At 39.3% G+C, this 17,306-nt stretch overlaps 1 protein-coding gene across 8 annotated transcripts in view; it reads right to left on the reverse strand.

The window, feature by feature from the left end:
* anks1aa (ankyrin repeat and sterile alpha motif domain containing 1Aa) overlaps window positions 1-17,306 on the reverse strand; it is an 83,073-nt gene that overhangs the window by 3,194 nt on the left and 62,573 nt on the right. For 5 of the 8 annotated variants that reach the window (XM_074681055.1, XM_074681051.1, XM_074681052.1 and 2 more), the window contains 10 exons: window positions 7,834-7,932; window positions 6,401-6,547; window positions 5,900-6,007; window positions 5,591-5,761; window positions 5,371-5,508; window positions 5,214-5,285; window positions 5,033-5,119; window positions 4,487-4,624; window positions 1,633-1,812; window positions 644-742 (listed from right to left, as the gene is read on the reverse strand). In XM_074681055.1, coding sequence (XP_074537156.1) covers window positions 644-742; window positions 1,633-1,812; window positions 4,487-4,624; window positions 5,033-5,119; window positions 5,214-5,285; window positions 5,371-5,508; window positions 5,591-5,761; window positions 5,900-6,007; window positions 6,401-6,547; window positions 7,834-7,932 — 1,239 coding nt within the window. The remainder of the gene's footprint in view (window positions 1-643; window positions 743-1,632; window positions 1,813-4,486; window positions 4,625-5,032; window positions 5,120-5,213; window positions 5,286-5,370; window positions 5,509-5,590; window positions 5,762-5,899; window positions 6,008-6,400; window positions 6,548-7,833; window positions 7,933-17,306) is intronic. The other 3 variants (XM_074681056.1, XM_074681057.1, XM_074681058.1) reach the window with 1 other exon arrangement.

Genomic DNA, 17,306 nt, shown 5'->3' on the forward strand with positions numbered 1-17,306 from the left:
CTTTTCACTCCCTCTCCATCTTCTCTCTTTTCCCCATGACTTCTTCTCTGCTTTCTCCTCCTCCTTTCTTTTTCTTCCCCTATCTTTCGCACCATCTTTTCCTCCACCCCTTTCCACTTCAAACCTCTATCTCCATCTTTTTCTTCTGTTTCTTTATCTGATTTTACTCCTTTTCCCAATGTCCCAATATTTTTTCTCCCCATTCATTTCTTTGTATCTCCTTCCCCTTCTCTTCACTGTCCATCTTGTCCTTATCATCTATCTATGCTCTGTGGTAACTTTTGTTATGATTTGTTGCTATGTATACATATGTATAATTCATAGACTGATTTTTTAATGTTTTATATTTTCTTGACTTTAACTGAAAAAATCAGCTGTATTTCTGTTTTACTCTGTTTGTAAACACAGCTTGTGTTTCTACCAGATTGTCACTAGAGGGCGCCTGAGCCAAAAGTAATAATCAAAGTTGTTGTTTACACACACATTTTTAGGTAAACAGTAAAACATGGATAATAGCAATGTGGAGGATGATGTTGGTGATTATGATGAGTTTAAAGAGGAAAATAAAATGAGGAAGGCAGAACACAAAGCAGTGTGAGAGGCTGAAGATGGGAAAGGATGAAAGGAGGATGTGAGGCAGCACCTGGGCAGCAGAGCTGGCAGAGTGCAGCGGTAGGAAGGAGGGACGGTGGGTGGTGCAGGTGTAACAGTAACAGCAACGACTTTCAAGAGGAGGAGAGTCCTGGAGGGAGATAAACACCACCAGGAGGACAGATTAGAGAAGGAAGAAGAAAGGAAGAAGAGAAACAGACAAGAAGAAAGAGAATTCAATGGAGAGAAACTGACACAGAATTACAAAGCGTGAGACAGGAGGACTTGAGTCTGTTAGAGCTGAAGGAGATAAAACCGTGGCAGCGTACAAGTGTGGATGTGCGTAACAGTGGGGGTGTGAAGCAAGGTGTTTCTGAAGAGTGCATTTGATTTAATCCTTGTATCAAAATACTTCGCTTGGTGAAACAGAAGCAAACACAGAAGAAGTGACAGTAAACATGATGATTCTGCTGAGTTCATTAAGCTGCAGCCACAGATGAGTCCCTGAGGCATCTTTACCTCATTGAGATTCAGCACAGCACGGCGCTCCAACTAATGGTTTAATGCAAATGACCAAACAAACATCATCACAGTGCACTCATGATAGTGTGGTACGCTGCAGACCTGATTGAAATGTTTGAGACTTTCTAATGAGTTTTGAAAATGTAGCTGAAAAAGGGGTAGAGTTATGTTTACTAATGGGATAAACATGAAACAGGGAAGGTTGGAATAAATGATATACTTCTAACTTAGTCAGTGCAAGTTTCTGGCACAATAACCTACTTTGAAGGAGTGGAAAAATGTCTGTGAAGGTCAAAACTTTTGGTGTTTGCTTCAATGTGCCTGCTGCCTTTTTTATATCCCTGATTTATAAATATGTACAAATAAAAGTATTTTTTGATTCTTGATTTCATGAGGAAGTGTGTCACATTCACTGCTGCTGAACCCAGACACTTAAAATAAGCAGCATGATTGTGACAAATAAGTAAGATTTACAACCTATAATGTCATCTATTGCAGTAATTTCTGCGTCCCACTCACCGCTGACTTCCGCACACTGCCTCTTGGTCTCGGCACAGGTCGGCTGGACTTTGTCTCAATAACCTCCGAACCGGGTCCCACAGGGAGGTTCTGGTGCTTGGTCCTCTGGGCCTGCAGAGCCAGCTGATAGGCCACCTCAAACGCCTGACCAAGAGTAAGTATGATCTCATACGTCAGATTCTGCACATGGGGGGAGAAAGAAGATGAGGAGGCAGAACTTGTTATAGGTATTCAAGTTCGTTTCAGTTTGCAGTGAGACAGCAAAACACATCAGAACAAAGTTTCTTCCCCCCGTCTTGAAAACAAAATTGCATAACAAGAAGTGGCACTAATCTCCTGAGTATTTTGCAGCAGCAGGCAGCTCCCCTCGGTACCTGAAGCGTATTCATCCGCTGTAGCTTAGTATTAAAACTGCTGCTTGCTACGCTCTTTTGTTCGACTCCTGACAGCTTCCAAATATGACAAAGTACCTCAGACTTAAGACAGAGGATTCAGGCTTCACTCTACATGTGCTGTGAAGTTTAAAAGCAATCACATGCAGCAGAAAGGGAGCTCTGGAATAACCTACATATCAGTGGCTTGAGACTAATACTTCTGTGTGCTAAACGTCCTGATGTGACTCTAAAGTAATGCTGTGTTTCCACAAAACGGTGTTGTGTTCCCAGCTGCACCCAATGTGCTGGCTCTGAGAAAGCTCAACAATGTTTGAATCTTATTTTGGCATGCATGTTAACAGATTAGACTGTTTTTTGTGCTGGTGTGTATAGCAGGTCTCAGGTGTATTTCACCAGAAAAGAACTGAGGGAATAAAAGGATTGCCTTTTGTTTTCAGAGCACACACAACTGCAAAAATACCTCATTTTTGCCAAAATAAACGGAAAAATGATACCTTGATCCCTGTATTCAATACAGTGCTTCAGTGCAGTGTTTTGTCCTTGAATCAACTATATCTGTGCCAAAAACATCCAAAACGAAGAATGAAACACCTCTGGAATGCTGTTGAAAGTAGATGTGACACTCCTTGTTTTCATACATTTTCCTTATTTTGAATTTATTAGGTTAAAATAAAAAAATGACTTTTGTTCTTTTTTAGCCTAATTTTAATTTTTATTGTAAAAACACAACGTTTTTATGATACATGTTTGCTACAGGTGAGCTATGCTAGTTTTTAAAAATAATTTCAGGTTACGGGAAATATTTTTTCTTGTGCAGTCTCTGTCTCTCTTTCCATCCATCTCTGAGCCTTTTTCTCTACAAAGCTGGTGTCTGAGCTAAGCACCTGTTTATTAGTGATATTGTATCCTGATGAGACAAACCTGACACCTGGATCAAACCTTGAAGCATTCAGTGATATGAACAAAAAATATATAACACATGAAATCATGATTAAACAAGGTTTGCACTTTGTATTCCAGCAGAAGGGTACCAAAAATCTAATTACGATTTTTTTGAACCAATATTGCAATTGCAATTTAGCACGCAATTTTTTTACAGGGGGATGTTTATCCTCTACATTATTCACTTAACACAAGCATTAAACTGTTCTATGGTATGGCCAATACAGCAAAGGATACTGTCAACATATAAACAATTCTTTCCTTTAGGCCAGACCTACATGTTATGATGAAATGAGGCGAATTGATGCATGAATTGATAAGAATAACGCATCTTTATCTAACTATTACAATCAGAGCAGAATATTGACTGATTGATTTAACTTCAGGCCTTGTAGACTTGTAATAAGATTATCAATAATTTACTTAAATAAAATCAGAGAAAGGAACAAAGCACTGCAGAAAAACAGGCCTGGTGTGACCAATAATCTGAAAAATAAATATGAATCCTCTCCTCTATGAATCTCACACTAGATAAACACCAGAAATGTAAATAGGACCAAATCTCTGGCTCAGCCACAGAAATATGTCAACATGTTGAATGCACTTTTTAATAAAAAGGGAAAAAAAAAACCACTGCGTAAACATACATGTCATTTGTATAAAAATCTTACTGATCTCTCATCAGTAACAATACACAAACTAAATGTTTCAGAAATGAAAATGTTTTGGCCCAACCACTGAAATATGTAAATGTGTGAATGGCACTTTTTAACTGCACTTTAAAACTTTTTTTTCCTTAAATTGCAGCCTTTGCGATTTGATAATTGCATTCTATTACAGTGGGATATTGGTTTGAATTCAATTAATTGTTTAGCCCTAGTTCATTTCCCAACCTTGATAGTGGAACTGCTATTAAAGTACCATACTGCGCCAGACTGAACTTGACCTTTTAGTGGAAATGCAGCTTTTGCTAATATTCCACACATGACACGTTCAGCCCTGTGTTCTCTCTGTTTGGTAAAGATGGTGGAAGAAGAGGGCTGATAGCAACAGCTGTGATCAATACTGTTTGAAATAACTGATCACATCTCATGACAGATGTGGTTTTACGATGCTATCAGCCTGTTTCAGCACTTGCTTCTGAAGGGCGCCCATTGTCTCAGAGAACCACAGACAGGAAACGGATCATTGTGATGCAGTGGTCTGCAGTGTCCCTGGCTGCATTATGAGGCAGATTAGCAGGATAATCATCAGATCTCAGAGGGGACAGGCAAAGTAATGGAGGGCTAGTTATCATGGTTGGAGCAGCATGGGGAGGCAATCAACCCCAAGTGGAGCGTGACACCTTGAGGAGATAGAGCAGTCTAGAGATAACTGTGTCACATCTGCTCAGTGTAAGTACATTGAAGAGATGTTGGAGGAATTTAAATGTACACGAGTGTAAAAATTCAACATCTCTCTCTGTTATTTCAGTTTGTTTATGAAATCAGCATACAAGACAATGAGGGTACTCTTACCACATCTACGGTGCTGAACACGTGGCAGTAGTGGTGGTTGGTCTGCAGGTCCTTGGTGATGTAGGCAAATGTGCACAAGTCTTCTGGATCCTGGGCTGCACATGATATATTTCGGATCTCATGCTCTGCGATGATGTTCTGCGATGAGAGGAGAGACAGAATAAGAATCAGTACAGGAGACAGGAAGTAAAGGCTAGACACTGAGGTATGAATCAAGCTTCACAGACGCTGAAGAAAAAAAGATCATGTAAGAGAAGCATTGTTGTGTTTGGAACAGAGAACTTAAAGCTTCTGTGAGGAGTTTTTAGCTAGTTATCAAAAGGGACAAATATTACTACTGATGCCTCTATCTGACCTGGGAAAACAAGCAAGGACACAACTGACAACTGATTATTTCTTTATTTTCATTTTCAATGCTGTATATCAAATTTTCCCTGGTACAGATTCAATAATTAGTTTTTATGTAAAAAAAAAAAAAGAAAAGAAAAAAGACGACTGATAAGACGAGCAGATAAATAAGAGGAATGCAATTTTGTAGTAGCTGACCTTATTGGCTGCATCAATGAACTTCACACCCTTGTATGTGATTGAGAGGACGATGGTAGGAACTTTTCTCATTTGCTCTGTTGACCTCTTAAGGAAACAAAAACAAAGACCAGCATGTTATATATTGCATTTCTTCTGATTCTTTCACTTGTTAGATGAAAAAGAGAAAATTGCAGCATACCCGCATTTTGGCACAGGCATCCTGCGTTGACTCAGTACCCCGAAGATCTTTGATAAGCATGGAACCGAGGTACTAAAGAGAAAAATGAAAAGAGGAATGCAGTAACAGTATATTTTGAGCACAATCTGCATCATGGGAGAAGAAAGCATAAACTTACACTGGCTTCATAGGCGCAGGATTCAAAGATGAGCTTCTCAGGCTGGTGATGCCAGTTCTGAACTGGAGCGTACGGTGCTGCTAAACTGGGTGGTCTCAAGGTCAGACGAGGCTCTCGATGCCGTTCTTCGTACCTTTCCTGGAGGAATTAAAGGGTATTCTATGACTTGTAATTAAACTGAGACACTTAACTCTACAGACGCTGATGAAGCAGAACATACGTGTGATTTGTGTCTTTCACTGCGATATCTTTGGGTAACGTCGTAGTCGGTCTCTGGCACTTTTTTCCTCCCTGGCTCTCCTGCTGGCAGCAGAGGGTCCATTGAGCGCCCAGAGTAGGAATCCATCTGACTGAGGGGGGACGAGGATTGAGATCCAGGAAGATCTTGGCACTGGGAGAGAGAAAGAGAGTCACATTTAATTATTCTATGAACAATATCACAGGGACCATTCCAGATCTTTCAGGAAAACAGCAACATTTCAGAACAAAAGATAAATGCAGATAGGAGTGGAATATGAAAGAGACTGACCCTAATCTGAGACAATCGAGGAGGCTTTACTGGAGGTTCCTCGTACGGCCTCTCTGCTAACGAAGCAATGATGCGTTTCCTGTGACCAAGTAAGGAGATCTTCAACACCTGGAGGAGAGAGGAAATGATATGGTGAACATGTGAAGCAGGACCAGCATCCTGTAAAGTTGGAGGCATGCCAAGAACCATCAGACTCTGCTACTCTACTTTATAAACAACTTTTATTCAAGTTTGGGGGATTCTAAATGTCTAATAAAAATATCAGCAAAACATCTTTAAATTGTTGCTTTTACATAAACTCGAGATAGCATACTGAAGTTTTTAGCTCAACAGAAGACTTTCATAGAGTGCTCTCCTTCAAAGTTTGAGTCTTTCCCATCATTTCCAAGCCAAACCAAAAATGCCAAACTTGTCCCTTTTCCTGAGTTTTCTTTGACACTCTGTGAAACTAATTTCACCCTCTGATACTCCCTTTAGTCCGTGTACGTCACTGAGACTCACATTGACAATCTCCAGCTCCCACAGGTTTTTGACACAGTCCAGAGAGCGGTAGCCGCTGGCCAGGAAATTGTGCAAGTACTCGTGAAGGCCCAAATTCTCCAGCCAAGAGGAGAGGGAGCTGCTGCCGTCACAGCCCAGAGCTTTCACCTGTAAAAAGACAGAATCAGTCACTAATGCTGTAAGGGCAGTGAGACAACATCAGTCCTGAAATACTGTTTCCTGTTTGACTTTTGGGAGGAAACCCGCTTCAGTAATCAAATAAATGTATGTTTGTAAGAGCATATATGCACATGTTAATACACATACTTTGACTTAGAGTAAAAATAAAAAAACAATAAGAAAAAAAAGATTTTTTTCAAGAGCTAAGTATACTCCAAAGTAAAAATTAATAATCTTTTAATGTATTCATCTCAATGCGCATAATATTATTTTTGAGTCCATTTAAAGGGAAACTTGTTTAACTACACCTGACATAGGCTGCTAGTTTGGTGTCAACTCAAACTTTGTGGAAAAAAAAGCACGATTTAAAAGATGGAATAACACAGTTTTGCTGCATAGTTTCTAATTCATGTTTAAAACATTTTCTTTAATCTTCCTTTTAGTTTAAAATTTTATGTGAAAAACATTGTAAAGGCTAAACTTTAATAAAAGTTCAGTCAGTGTTTAACAAATGCAGTATTTTTCCTAAATTCAATATTTTATGTTGGATGTCCATATAATAGGCAATTACTTTAAAATGACAGGAGTGTCAGTGTTTAAATATCATTCATGATATGTCTAAGATCCAAAATTAAAGCTTTTCTTGTTGATGTGCTAATTTGTCCCTTTCAGCGCACCTTAGTTCAGGAACCACAATGTCATCATGCTGCCTGCTGCTGTCGTGATGTAAACATGGTGATGGGCTTATTTCATTTCAACATCTTACAAATGGATCAGTTGATATGAAAAACAGTATTTTTTATAAAATGAAATCAAGTGCAGCATTAATTTGGTTAATTAATCTAAGAGTGAATATTAGAATGAAATAGAATAAAATTGAATGGAATAGAAACTACTTTGTTTATCCCATAGGGGAAATTCAGGAAATTATAAATATTTATATAATAAAATAATAATAGTTTATCAACAGTTTTTGTGGCATGTCATAGCATGTATTTAATTCCTAAAACAGGACACTGGTATGATTTTTTTGATTGTTAATATTTTACAAATGTAAAAATAACAAACATACAGTTTATGATGTTAAACTACTGAAATTCAGTAATTTAAAGTCTTACACTTTCATATCACATTAAAGTGGATCCCCACTGCATCACTGTCTTGTTATTAAGGAGAGATTGCAGTTTGTGCTCAAACATTAGATACAATGAAAGATAATAAATGAGATTATACTAAAATGAGACAGAGTCAACAAGTAATCAGTGTTATGTCACCTTGGGTAAGGAACGTGCTGCATGCAGGAGCTTCTTTCTGTGGCTTGGATCTGTGATCCCAATTTCTCTCAGGTCCTGGTCCTCCATGACATTGCTTCCCTGTAGAATAAACACCAGCACAGGACTTTGGTAAATGATGAAGGCTTTAATCCATCAGGCCTTCACTGCCAAACACACATAAACTACTACAGCTGTTAATCAGGAAAACCCAAATCAAGAGATGGATTCCAAGCAAAACATGTCACAATATAAATGAATGAATGAATGAAATCAGGAAGTCTAAAACCCAGAGTGTTTGGTGATGCTGTAACTTCAAGTTAAGAAACGGCTTCAATGAGAAGAGCCTTTGCTGCAGGGTGAGTATTGATCATAACTAATGCTACCATTGCAGGAAAAAGGTCAATTTCTCCAGAGTGGCATCTTCAAACTCCTCCCCCACAGATTAACTTCCTGACTGTAGCGTGTGGCTTCATCGATAACCTTTTAAATGAGATGTGTACTGTACCGTGTGTGTGTGTGTGGAGGGGGGATGTGTGTGAATGATGGTGAAACCCATCTTTGGTTACACACAGCAGCAGCTCGGGGACTGTGTGTGGCAGGTAATGGATAATGGAGAGAAAGGAACGATAAATCAATGTCAGATGTACAGAGTGGTCAGCGATATGAGATGGAGAGGGAGAAAACGACACATCGATATCTGACTGTTACTGATGGCTGTGGGGGAAAAAAATCAAAACAGTGTGACGTGTCAGGAAAGACTCTTCTCCCCCTACAATCACCACCTGAAGTAACCCTGTGAGGTAAAAACTGGAGTATTTCATGCAACTGTTCTGTGCAATGCTTTTATTTTGCCTTTTCTTACCATCATCTTGTAATATTTTGTTCTAGGTTTTATTTTGAAAGGATTCAACATGGATACTACCCAATGACAAAAAGAGGCAGAGGAGAGCTGTGAGTCCATCTTGTTTCTGCCATCTTGCTTTCTTAGTGACTCCTAAAGAAGAGGCCAGCAACTTAACCTCATGTGTTAAAGTATCATGATGCTGCCTCAGGAACAAATTGTGACGGCTCAGGGCACATGTAGCTGACTCTCCAATATCAACCGCAAGATAATCCACACACACAGAAACACAGCGCGCACACAGAAACACAGCGGTGACAGGACAGGCAAGGCGCTGTCTGTAGGTCAAACCTGACAGCCTGTTTTTCATGCAGATGTTGTCAATTCAAACAAGGAAGGAAAGGTTGAGCAAAGAGGAGGAGTCAGCCTGTCAGTGGTGTAGAAACTGCAGATTAACCTTCGTAATGCTGCTTGTAGAATCATAATGTTCACATATTTGCTGAGTAAGCCTCTGATACACTGTTTCAATAGAGAGACACAGTGAGTATGTGGTATGATCTGGTAAAAAAAAAGTTTGCATCAGTCTGTCTGGGAATAATTTGATGGGACAGAAAGAGAGAATATCAAAAAGAAAAGATGACAAAATGATGAACTAAAGGAAGAAACAGAAAACGGTGTCAAGAGAGCGATGGATATAAAAAGAAAAAAGACTGCATGCAGAAAAAACAGAGGAAAAAGGAGGGACAGAAAGTTTAGAACAGAAAGATAGACTGACTATGTATGGCATTGACAGAAATTAGAACAGAGCGAGAAGGCAAAGGAGGAAAGGAAAAAGATGACAGGAAGGTGGAAAGAAGAAGAAAAAAACAAAGAAGAAAAGGAAATGTGTAAGACAAATATGCAAGTAAAAAGGATGTGCAGACTCTCAAGAAAAAAATAAGAAAGGGAAAAAAAATTAAGAGAAAGCAAGAACAAAATTATGCAAGACAGGTGTAAAAGACTGTAAATGATCAAAGATGGGAAAAGGACCCAAGGACAGACATGTAGACAGAAAAAGAAAGCAAGACATAAAAGTTTAAACTAAAATCAGTGCACAGATTGTCCCAGGAAGTGACATCACCCCTAAACGTGCTGAGAATGTGAGCTCATCCGTAGCTGGAGCTCATATTCCCCATCATGACTCACCTCTTTCATTTCTTAATACTCTGCTCTAAACGGACAGCGCTGAGCTCATTATCTGTGAGCAGCAACACGCTGATCGCTGCCTCTCCGGCTCAGGATAGAACTGTTTGGAGAGCTGGATGGATAATAACACTTTCACAGTGCATGGATCATTGCATTACTGTCCCATTTGAGATGAGATGATAAATGGCTCTGTGGGGAGGAGTAGAGCTCGAAGACTCTGAATCGACACTGTTCGCTCACATACCAACGGTTGCTTTCTGCACAAGTACTGCCAATGTGTGTCAGTGCAGCTGTTTATTTCTAGTGTGTAATTGAACAAAGCCATTTATATTCAAACGTCACAAATGAACAGTTCTGTGAGAGTGACGTAAATGTTGAAACGTTTATTCAATCCATTAGTTACCTTGTCAGTTCTGTAATCAATCAATCACTTAGAATATTTAAATTACTGAACTAGTGAGTCATAATATTCAAACTATTTGCTTGGAAGCATGATTGTACCCTAACGAGGGAGAAAAGCTGTTATATCCCAGCATCTTTTAAGCATGAAAATATATTTATTTAGAATATTTTTCACTTCTATCCTTGAAAGAATGAGTGGAAGTCCCCATTTTAATTAAATAATATACTGTAATTTTTTTAAACAATATGTTAGTCTGATAATCAATAAGTTACAAAGATTTATTCAGCAAGTCTTATAAAGATCTTGTGAAGACCTCCTGCAATTTTTTGAACAAACTTTTTTGAGCAGTTTACAGTCAGATTTATGCATTTCTATGTCATATGAATCAAAGCTGTTTAAAAATCTGCATGTTTATGAACATCTGGCAATGTTACTCTACATTTATGTTAAAGCAGGGGAAAGCAGATCACGCCTGTCGTCCACACGTCCTTTATGTCACTAAAAACGATGTTTTCTGAAAACTCCGGCCAAAGTGAAGATTTTGGAAAATTCCGGTTTCATGGTTTCGTGTAGACGCCGGTAAACAGAGTTTTCGGTTCTCAAACGTCACAGCTGAATGATGGGGGCTCATTCTGATTGGCTGGTATGGGTTTTACGTCAAGAAAACACAGCCCATTATGGATTTGGCGTGCTTGGAGCCACACTCGCCGGTGGATTTACCTGCTGTGTGTGGACGAAAGTATTTTTTAAAACGGACGAGGGGGGATACTAGCAGACATGCACGGATCAATCGGTGCCTATTTCCTTACTTTTGGGGGATTGGTGAATAGTGATCAGGGATCAGAGATTGGTGATCGGCCCATCCTTACATATGAAACTGATCTTATAAAGCTCCAGGAAGGTCTGACAGCCAGCTATTGTTACTTTTTGCTCTGAGACCTAAAACTCAACATATTTTATTGGTTAACATAAAGATTTATTGTTTCACAGGTATTGTTCAATGATTTTCAATAAAATTAGATTGGAACATTGAAGGTATATGCTGTCAGTTATAAAAAATAAAAAGTAAGAATCAGTATCGGGCTAAATCGGTATCGGCAGGTCAGGCATTGTAAAGATCCCAGATCAGTGATCAGCCAGAAAATTGTCATCGGTGCACCCTTTCAGTCTTGTCCAAGTAATGGAGGCTGTGAAGGTGAGGCTAACTGAGGGGATGCAACTTCTCGGCAGATGAAAACATAAGCTTGCAGATTTGTTTGATGCTAAGAGTGATGTTGTGTATTCTTCCAAGTCCAAGGTTTGCATCTACCATTTAACTGGTGGGTAATGAGTCAGTAATTTTGTAAAATAAAGACTCCCTTTTTCTGTCTTTAGCTCCTCAGATATGAGATATTTTGTCTGTTCAGCTAAACTGAAAAACATTTTGGTAAATTATTTAAATTGGAAACAATTTTGTTTATTTACCCCTGATGAAAACAAGGACTTGCAGTTCCAACCTCAAAAGTTCATTGTAAAACAAAACAAAACAAAAACAAAAAGCAAAGGATCAAATAGTCCTTGAAAGAAGGCTGAGTCATTCAAACTCTTGTCTCTTGCCACATTTACCTCTGCTGTTTCTTGATGAGCTATTTATCCCCAAACTAACACTGTGAGAACACAAACAGTGTGGTGGTGACAGCCCTGTGGGGAAAATTCTGATAAATGAGGAGCAACCTCTACCCTGCCACCGGCTCAGCAGGTCTAAAAAGTGAGAATACATTGTCGGGGGAAAGCTTACATCAGCACGACACGGCCGAAAAGAATACATCTAGATTAGTGTGAGGTATGTGGCTCTGTGTCTGTGCCCGAGCTTCCCATCCATCTCTGCTTTCCTCTGTTCTCTCATTAAAATGCTGCTCTCTCCTCGGCCGATCCAGAGCGCAGCCACAGCAGTCCCTCTGGTTTAAAAGCACTCTGAATTCAGGCCAGAGGCTCGAGGGCACGGATCAGTCATCCCCATCCTCTAAAGGACAGCCAACCAACAGCACTGAAATCATAGCTTGTCCTCCTAAAAAGGCTGTCAAAAGACCACACAGGCCCGTGAAGAAAGGCTGCCAGGAAGCAGCGCACAGAAAACAGAATTGTTTAATAAATCAACTCATTTTACTCCTGCACCAATGTTTTTTTTCTGGGGGATAAATAAACCATGCATCATTGCCATTACCCCAACAGAAAAATGTACTAATCCATTTGCAGTCCTTGAGCCGCTAATGCACGACACCATTACTGAAGTCCTAATATGTCTGCAGGCCTTGGTAGCAACGACTATTGGAAAGTCACTTTGCGTTTGTTGAATGACAGACAAATACAAAGAGTAGCAAAAAATGAATTGAGAAGGAGAGACTGCTGGGTGCTAACTGAGTATTGTTAGTTCAGGCAGCCCGAAAAGTCAAGCTTGGCCCACAGAACATCAGCTGCTTTTAACACTGTTTACATCTACGCATCCAACTGGCAAAGAGTAAAATGGTATTTCTATTTTAAACTTCCAAGCCTCCCTATCAGTGTCATATGTATTGTCACTGACACTCATTCTTTTCTGTACCCTTTGGGATCTTTGCTTCTGCTCTCCCTGCCTTGGCTTTTTTATGTATGCACATAAATGGGAGAGGAGGTGTGCTCTACCCACCTCAGGCTTTGGCATTCCAGATAAGCATGTAGAAGTGCAGGGAGCTTCTACAACAGAGCCATACTGCTGGATATAACTCACTTTTGTGCTTATACAATAAATTATTTTGACAGGAGTAATTCAGACTGAAATTCCTTACTCACAATCGTCTTATCATCTAAAATTAGAAATGTTAGCATTTTGGAACATCAGCTAGCTTTTGGGGCTATTCTTCAACAACTAGTTAGCAGTAACAAACTTATGAAGTGACTACCTTTTTAAGGAAGTGTTTAAGTGTTTGCCATTGTTTACAGTCCCACTAGTAACTTGGGAAAGAAAGAATAGGGTCAAAGTTTAGGATAAAACATTCATGAGTAAACTTTTAGAAGCACTTGTATGCAGAGGACTCTCAAAAGAGATCACCAGATTGTTTTTGTCTCAAACTGAAATTTGAATTCCTCCAGTTCCAAAATGTGCTCCTACATAGAAAGCGAAAATCAGCATGTAAATACGTTCACACTGAAGCCAGAATTCCCTTTAGCATGCATAAGGACTCCTTCACTGACTCAGCTAGCCTGCTCCTTTCTAGCTTCAAATAAAATGATGACCCCGAAGAAGTGCATCGGTGACACAGTTGCCTTGAATAAAAACTAACTTGGAACAATGTTTGACAGGTCACAGCAGAAAGGCGGGGCAATCTCAAGCAGATTGTTAAGAAAATGAGCTGTTTGGTTTCAGCAGACATCAGCTGTCAGTAACAGTGAGTGCTGGAGAACAGCACGGTCACACTGAGCTTGTTTCATGGGGACATTTGCACCACGAGTCGATAAAAAGCTTCTAATTGGTTTCAGAGGAGGCCTGCCTCTGCCTCGGTGCTTTAACACAATACAATCACCGCTGTTATTGATCCATTTCTAAAGCAAGCCTGCAGGATAGACAGAGATCACAGAGGCCTGAATGGCAGAGTAAACAGTGTTTAATTAGTGATCTGCTGCACATTGGCTCCGGCTGTTTCTTAATGATTGTTTTTCCAACGCCTTTCATACGCACCAGAAGATTAAAACAGCTCGTTTCAGAGCGACTCATACAGTTTGCTGCTCAATTATTGCTTCATTTTCAAGTCTAATGATGTCACAGATACAACTGTTGCTTTCTTCACATTTATTTTTGACTCAGCTTTTGCAACTGCTTAAAACCAAAGTAGATATTTCATCAGTAATATATTTCTAAATAAATATTAATCAGCAATAACTCACAGGATCAGTTTTGGAAATGGACAATAGACTGTCTAAATATGCAGCTCCAAAGTCCACAATATCAAATAAATGAATAAATATGACAATAAAGAGCTGATTAATCCAACTACAATACAATAGATTGGGAAAGAATCCGGGCATAATATAATTCGTTTTTTTTTAATTTCATCAACCTATTTTTTATTTTTAATAAATGTTCAAAGCTCCTATGAGGAGTTTTTAGCTGGGGAAAAAGCAAACCTACCTTAGCCATTATGGGGCGCCCAAAAAGTTACTAACCGGAAGTTCACAGAACGTTTAAGTTAAATTGAGTACTTATACCTACAACCTCAGAAAGGCCCAAACCGCTCGCAGGAATCAGGAACATAAAAAATCATTCAATAAAACATACAGCGTACACAAAAAAGCAACAGTGAGCCATCTTACTGTATTCCTATCTTTGTCAATATCAGTGTCTATATTCGGCATTTGTGGCATACTGACATCTGCCTTTTTTGTTAACTTGATGACACAGAGCTAAAAACTGTCTTTACTGCAGAAAACTTTAAGGAGCTTTTTTTTTTTTAAGAATTCATTTAACTTTATGAGACATGCTGCTGTGCCTGGGTGCATTATTCAAAATTTTGATGTCAGTATTTTCACTTTTACTGTAAATGAATATTGGCTCCAAATATCGGTTATCAGCCTCGAGTACTCATAATCGGTATTGGTATTGGCCCTGGAAAAAAACAAAAACAAATGAGTCTATCTCCAATCTGTATGCATCTATTCAAAGTCTGCCCCTTACAGGAAAAAAAAAAACAAATTTTCTCCAAATCTTTGTTTTTTTGTGATTTGTTAGCTTCTTCGAAATGCAATTATGTGTTGGATGACACACAGACATGGTCTCCTATTATTTGCCAATAATATAGAACATCTAAGGGTTGCATCTATTTCTGCCTCAAGGCTTATAATAAAATAGGACCAGAGAAATTTCTCCCCAGTATCACAGATTGTTAAATCCACTCCATGCATCAGAGCACATCCAACACCTCTACATAGTTCAGTCAAGGCAAGGTGACTGAGGGTAATTCTCTTTTCCAATCATGACCAAATTGTGATTCCTAAAAAACGTTCAACATTTGCTAAGGTGAGAACACACTGTTTAAAAGCTACAGCTTTTTTGTCTAAATCCTCCAGAGATTTCAGAAAGCCAGGTGGGCAGTAAGCTGTGTTTAAAGATAGAAAAATATCCAGCCTTGAATGAAGAGAACTCAGGGCTGAAGAGGGAGACTGTGAAAGACTAAAAGACAGTAGGAAGATTAAACCCTGAAAGTGACTTCAGAGGCTTCATCATGGAGTTAAACATGGCCGACGATGGCGCAGGATGAGAGAAGGAGGCTGATATATGGAGAATTTCTCTTTTCTTAAGTTATGCAAAGTAGATTAAAGATTATTCGTGGAAGTATCCTAAAATAAGTCAGACACAGCTGGTTACTACAGACATAAGATAAGAGCACATTCACATGGATCCTAAGTCTTCATCAGTGTGGAGTTTGTAGCTCTGTTATACTATTAATGATGATAAAACATGCTTGGTATTTTTATATCAGCTTTTTTTAACCACCCCAATATTTATACGGCAACTGCATCCTAATCCATTCTCTTGGGGTTGTGTTCAGCTTGTGCCTCCTGTTGTCACGATTTTTGAAGAAGTTTACCTTCATTTAAATATTCCGGGGCTTGTGCAGTGTTTGAAGCCTCAGACACTGGTTTCACCTCGAGCGAGCGCGTTATCTTCACAAGCAGACAGAAAACATCTGTCAGCTCATGAAAACACCTTTGAAGATACAACCTGCTGCTGGATAACACAAATGAAAAAGTGTTTTCTTCCCCTTAAGGTTTGCGTGGGCTACACTTTGGGACTGAATTCAGGAGTGTGTCTGACATTATGTCTTGTAAATCTAAATGACATTGCAGATGCACTGTTGACTTGTTAAAGTGGTTGTTACTTTTCATTTATGTACTTGGACAAATGTCTCCACTACTGTCCTTCAGGGGGAGCGGTTTTCAGAAGGAGAGGGATAACACAAATGAGTTTAATCCGACAAACAGATGCGGAGTCTAGATGAACCTCTTAAGAAGAGTCAAGGTTTGAGGATAAAACTGGGTTTAACTATGCATGGTGTGCTGAGTTGACTACAAACAGCAACCTCCTGGGTTGAAAATTTGTGCTAAAAAACAACCTGCAGCTCCTTGAGGGTCTAGTTGAGGCTTGCCCTAAAACCCTTAGAGACCCCATTCACACTTATATTAAATTGACATCTTTACAGTAGAATGTAACATGTTTACAGACTGAATGGGGCAGAAATAAGTTTTGCTTTGAATAATCTACATTTTTATCCATGCACAGGGTTTCACAAAAAAGGTAAAAAAAATAAAGCTCAAGTATTCAAATAACAACACTTCTCAATGTGAAATATTTCACTGTCATATTTGGCTTTTCTTGCTGAATGCTTCCTGGGCTGCCAGACACCTGTGAGGACTTCTTCTCAGACAGCTGGGCCACGTTTGCTCTGACTGAGGCGGCAGTTGAAACCCTCAATGTAGCTTGAAGATGGACATCATGAAGTCTGGACTTGTTCTTTAATTTGCATCCTTTCTTGCTCTCTGGAAAAAAAAATGTTGAGTTGACAGCTTTTTCTTCAGCTGTGCAGCTTGTTAGGTCTCCTCATCTTTCTGGTACTTTGCATACTGCTCTGCATGTTTCGTTGAAAAATACCGCATGAGGTGATACTCCTTAAGAACAGTAACTTTCTCTTTCAATGCAGAGAGGTGTGGTTCCCCTTAAACTCCACAGAAACAATCATTCTACGACTTCTTCTGAAGCGCTGTACCTGACATCAACCTTTCTCTTGGCCTTTGAAAAAGACATCTTGCCATAACAGAATTTTAAGGACATTGGCAGCATGCCAGATGTTGGTTGTTTTTAGTGACTATGCTGCATTCAGGGTCAACTCAGAAATCGGATCTTTCTCTGCTCCAACAGCAGACCAGGTCATGAACACACGGGGCCGAATTTCAGGATAAATTGATATCAAGTGGCTTGCTGTATGAGATGGATCTGCGGACCTTAAGTTTAAGACCCATGGTTGAGGGGGTGAA

Source organism: Halichoeres trimaculatus, unplaced genomic scaffold, assembly GCF_033239565.1.
Source record: "Halichoeres trimaculatus isolate MK-OKI-2021-1 unplaced genomic scaffold, fHalTri1.1 fHalTri1_scaffold_11, whole genome shotgun sequence".
NCBI classification, from domain to species: domain Eukaryota; kingdom Metazoa; phylum Chordata; class Actinopteri; order Labriformes; family Labridae; genus Halichoeres; species Halichoeres trimaculatus.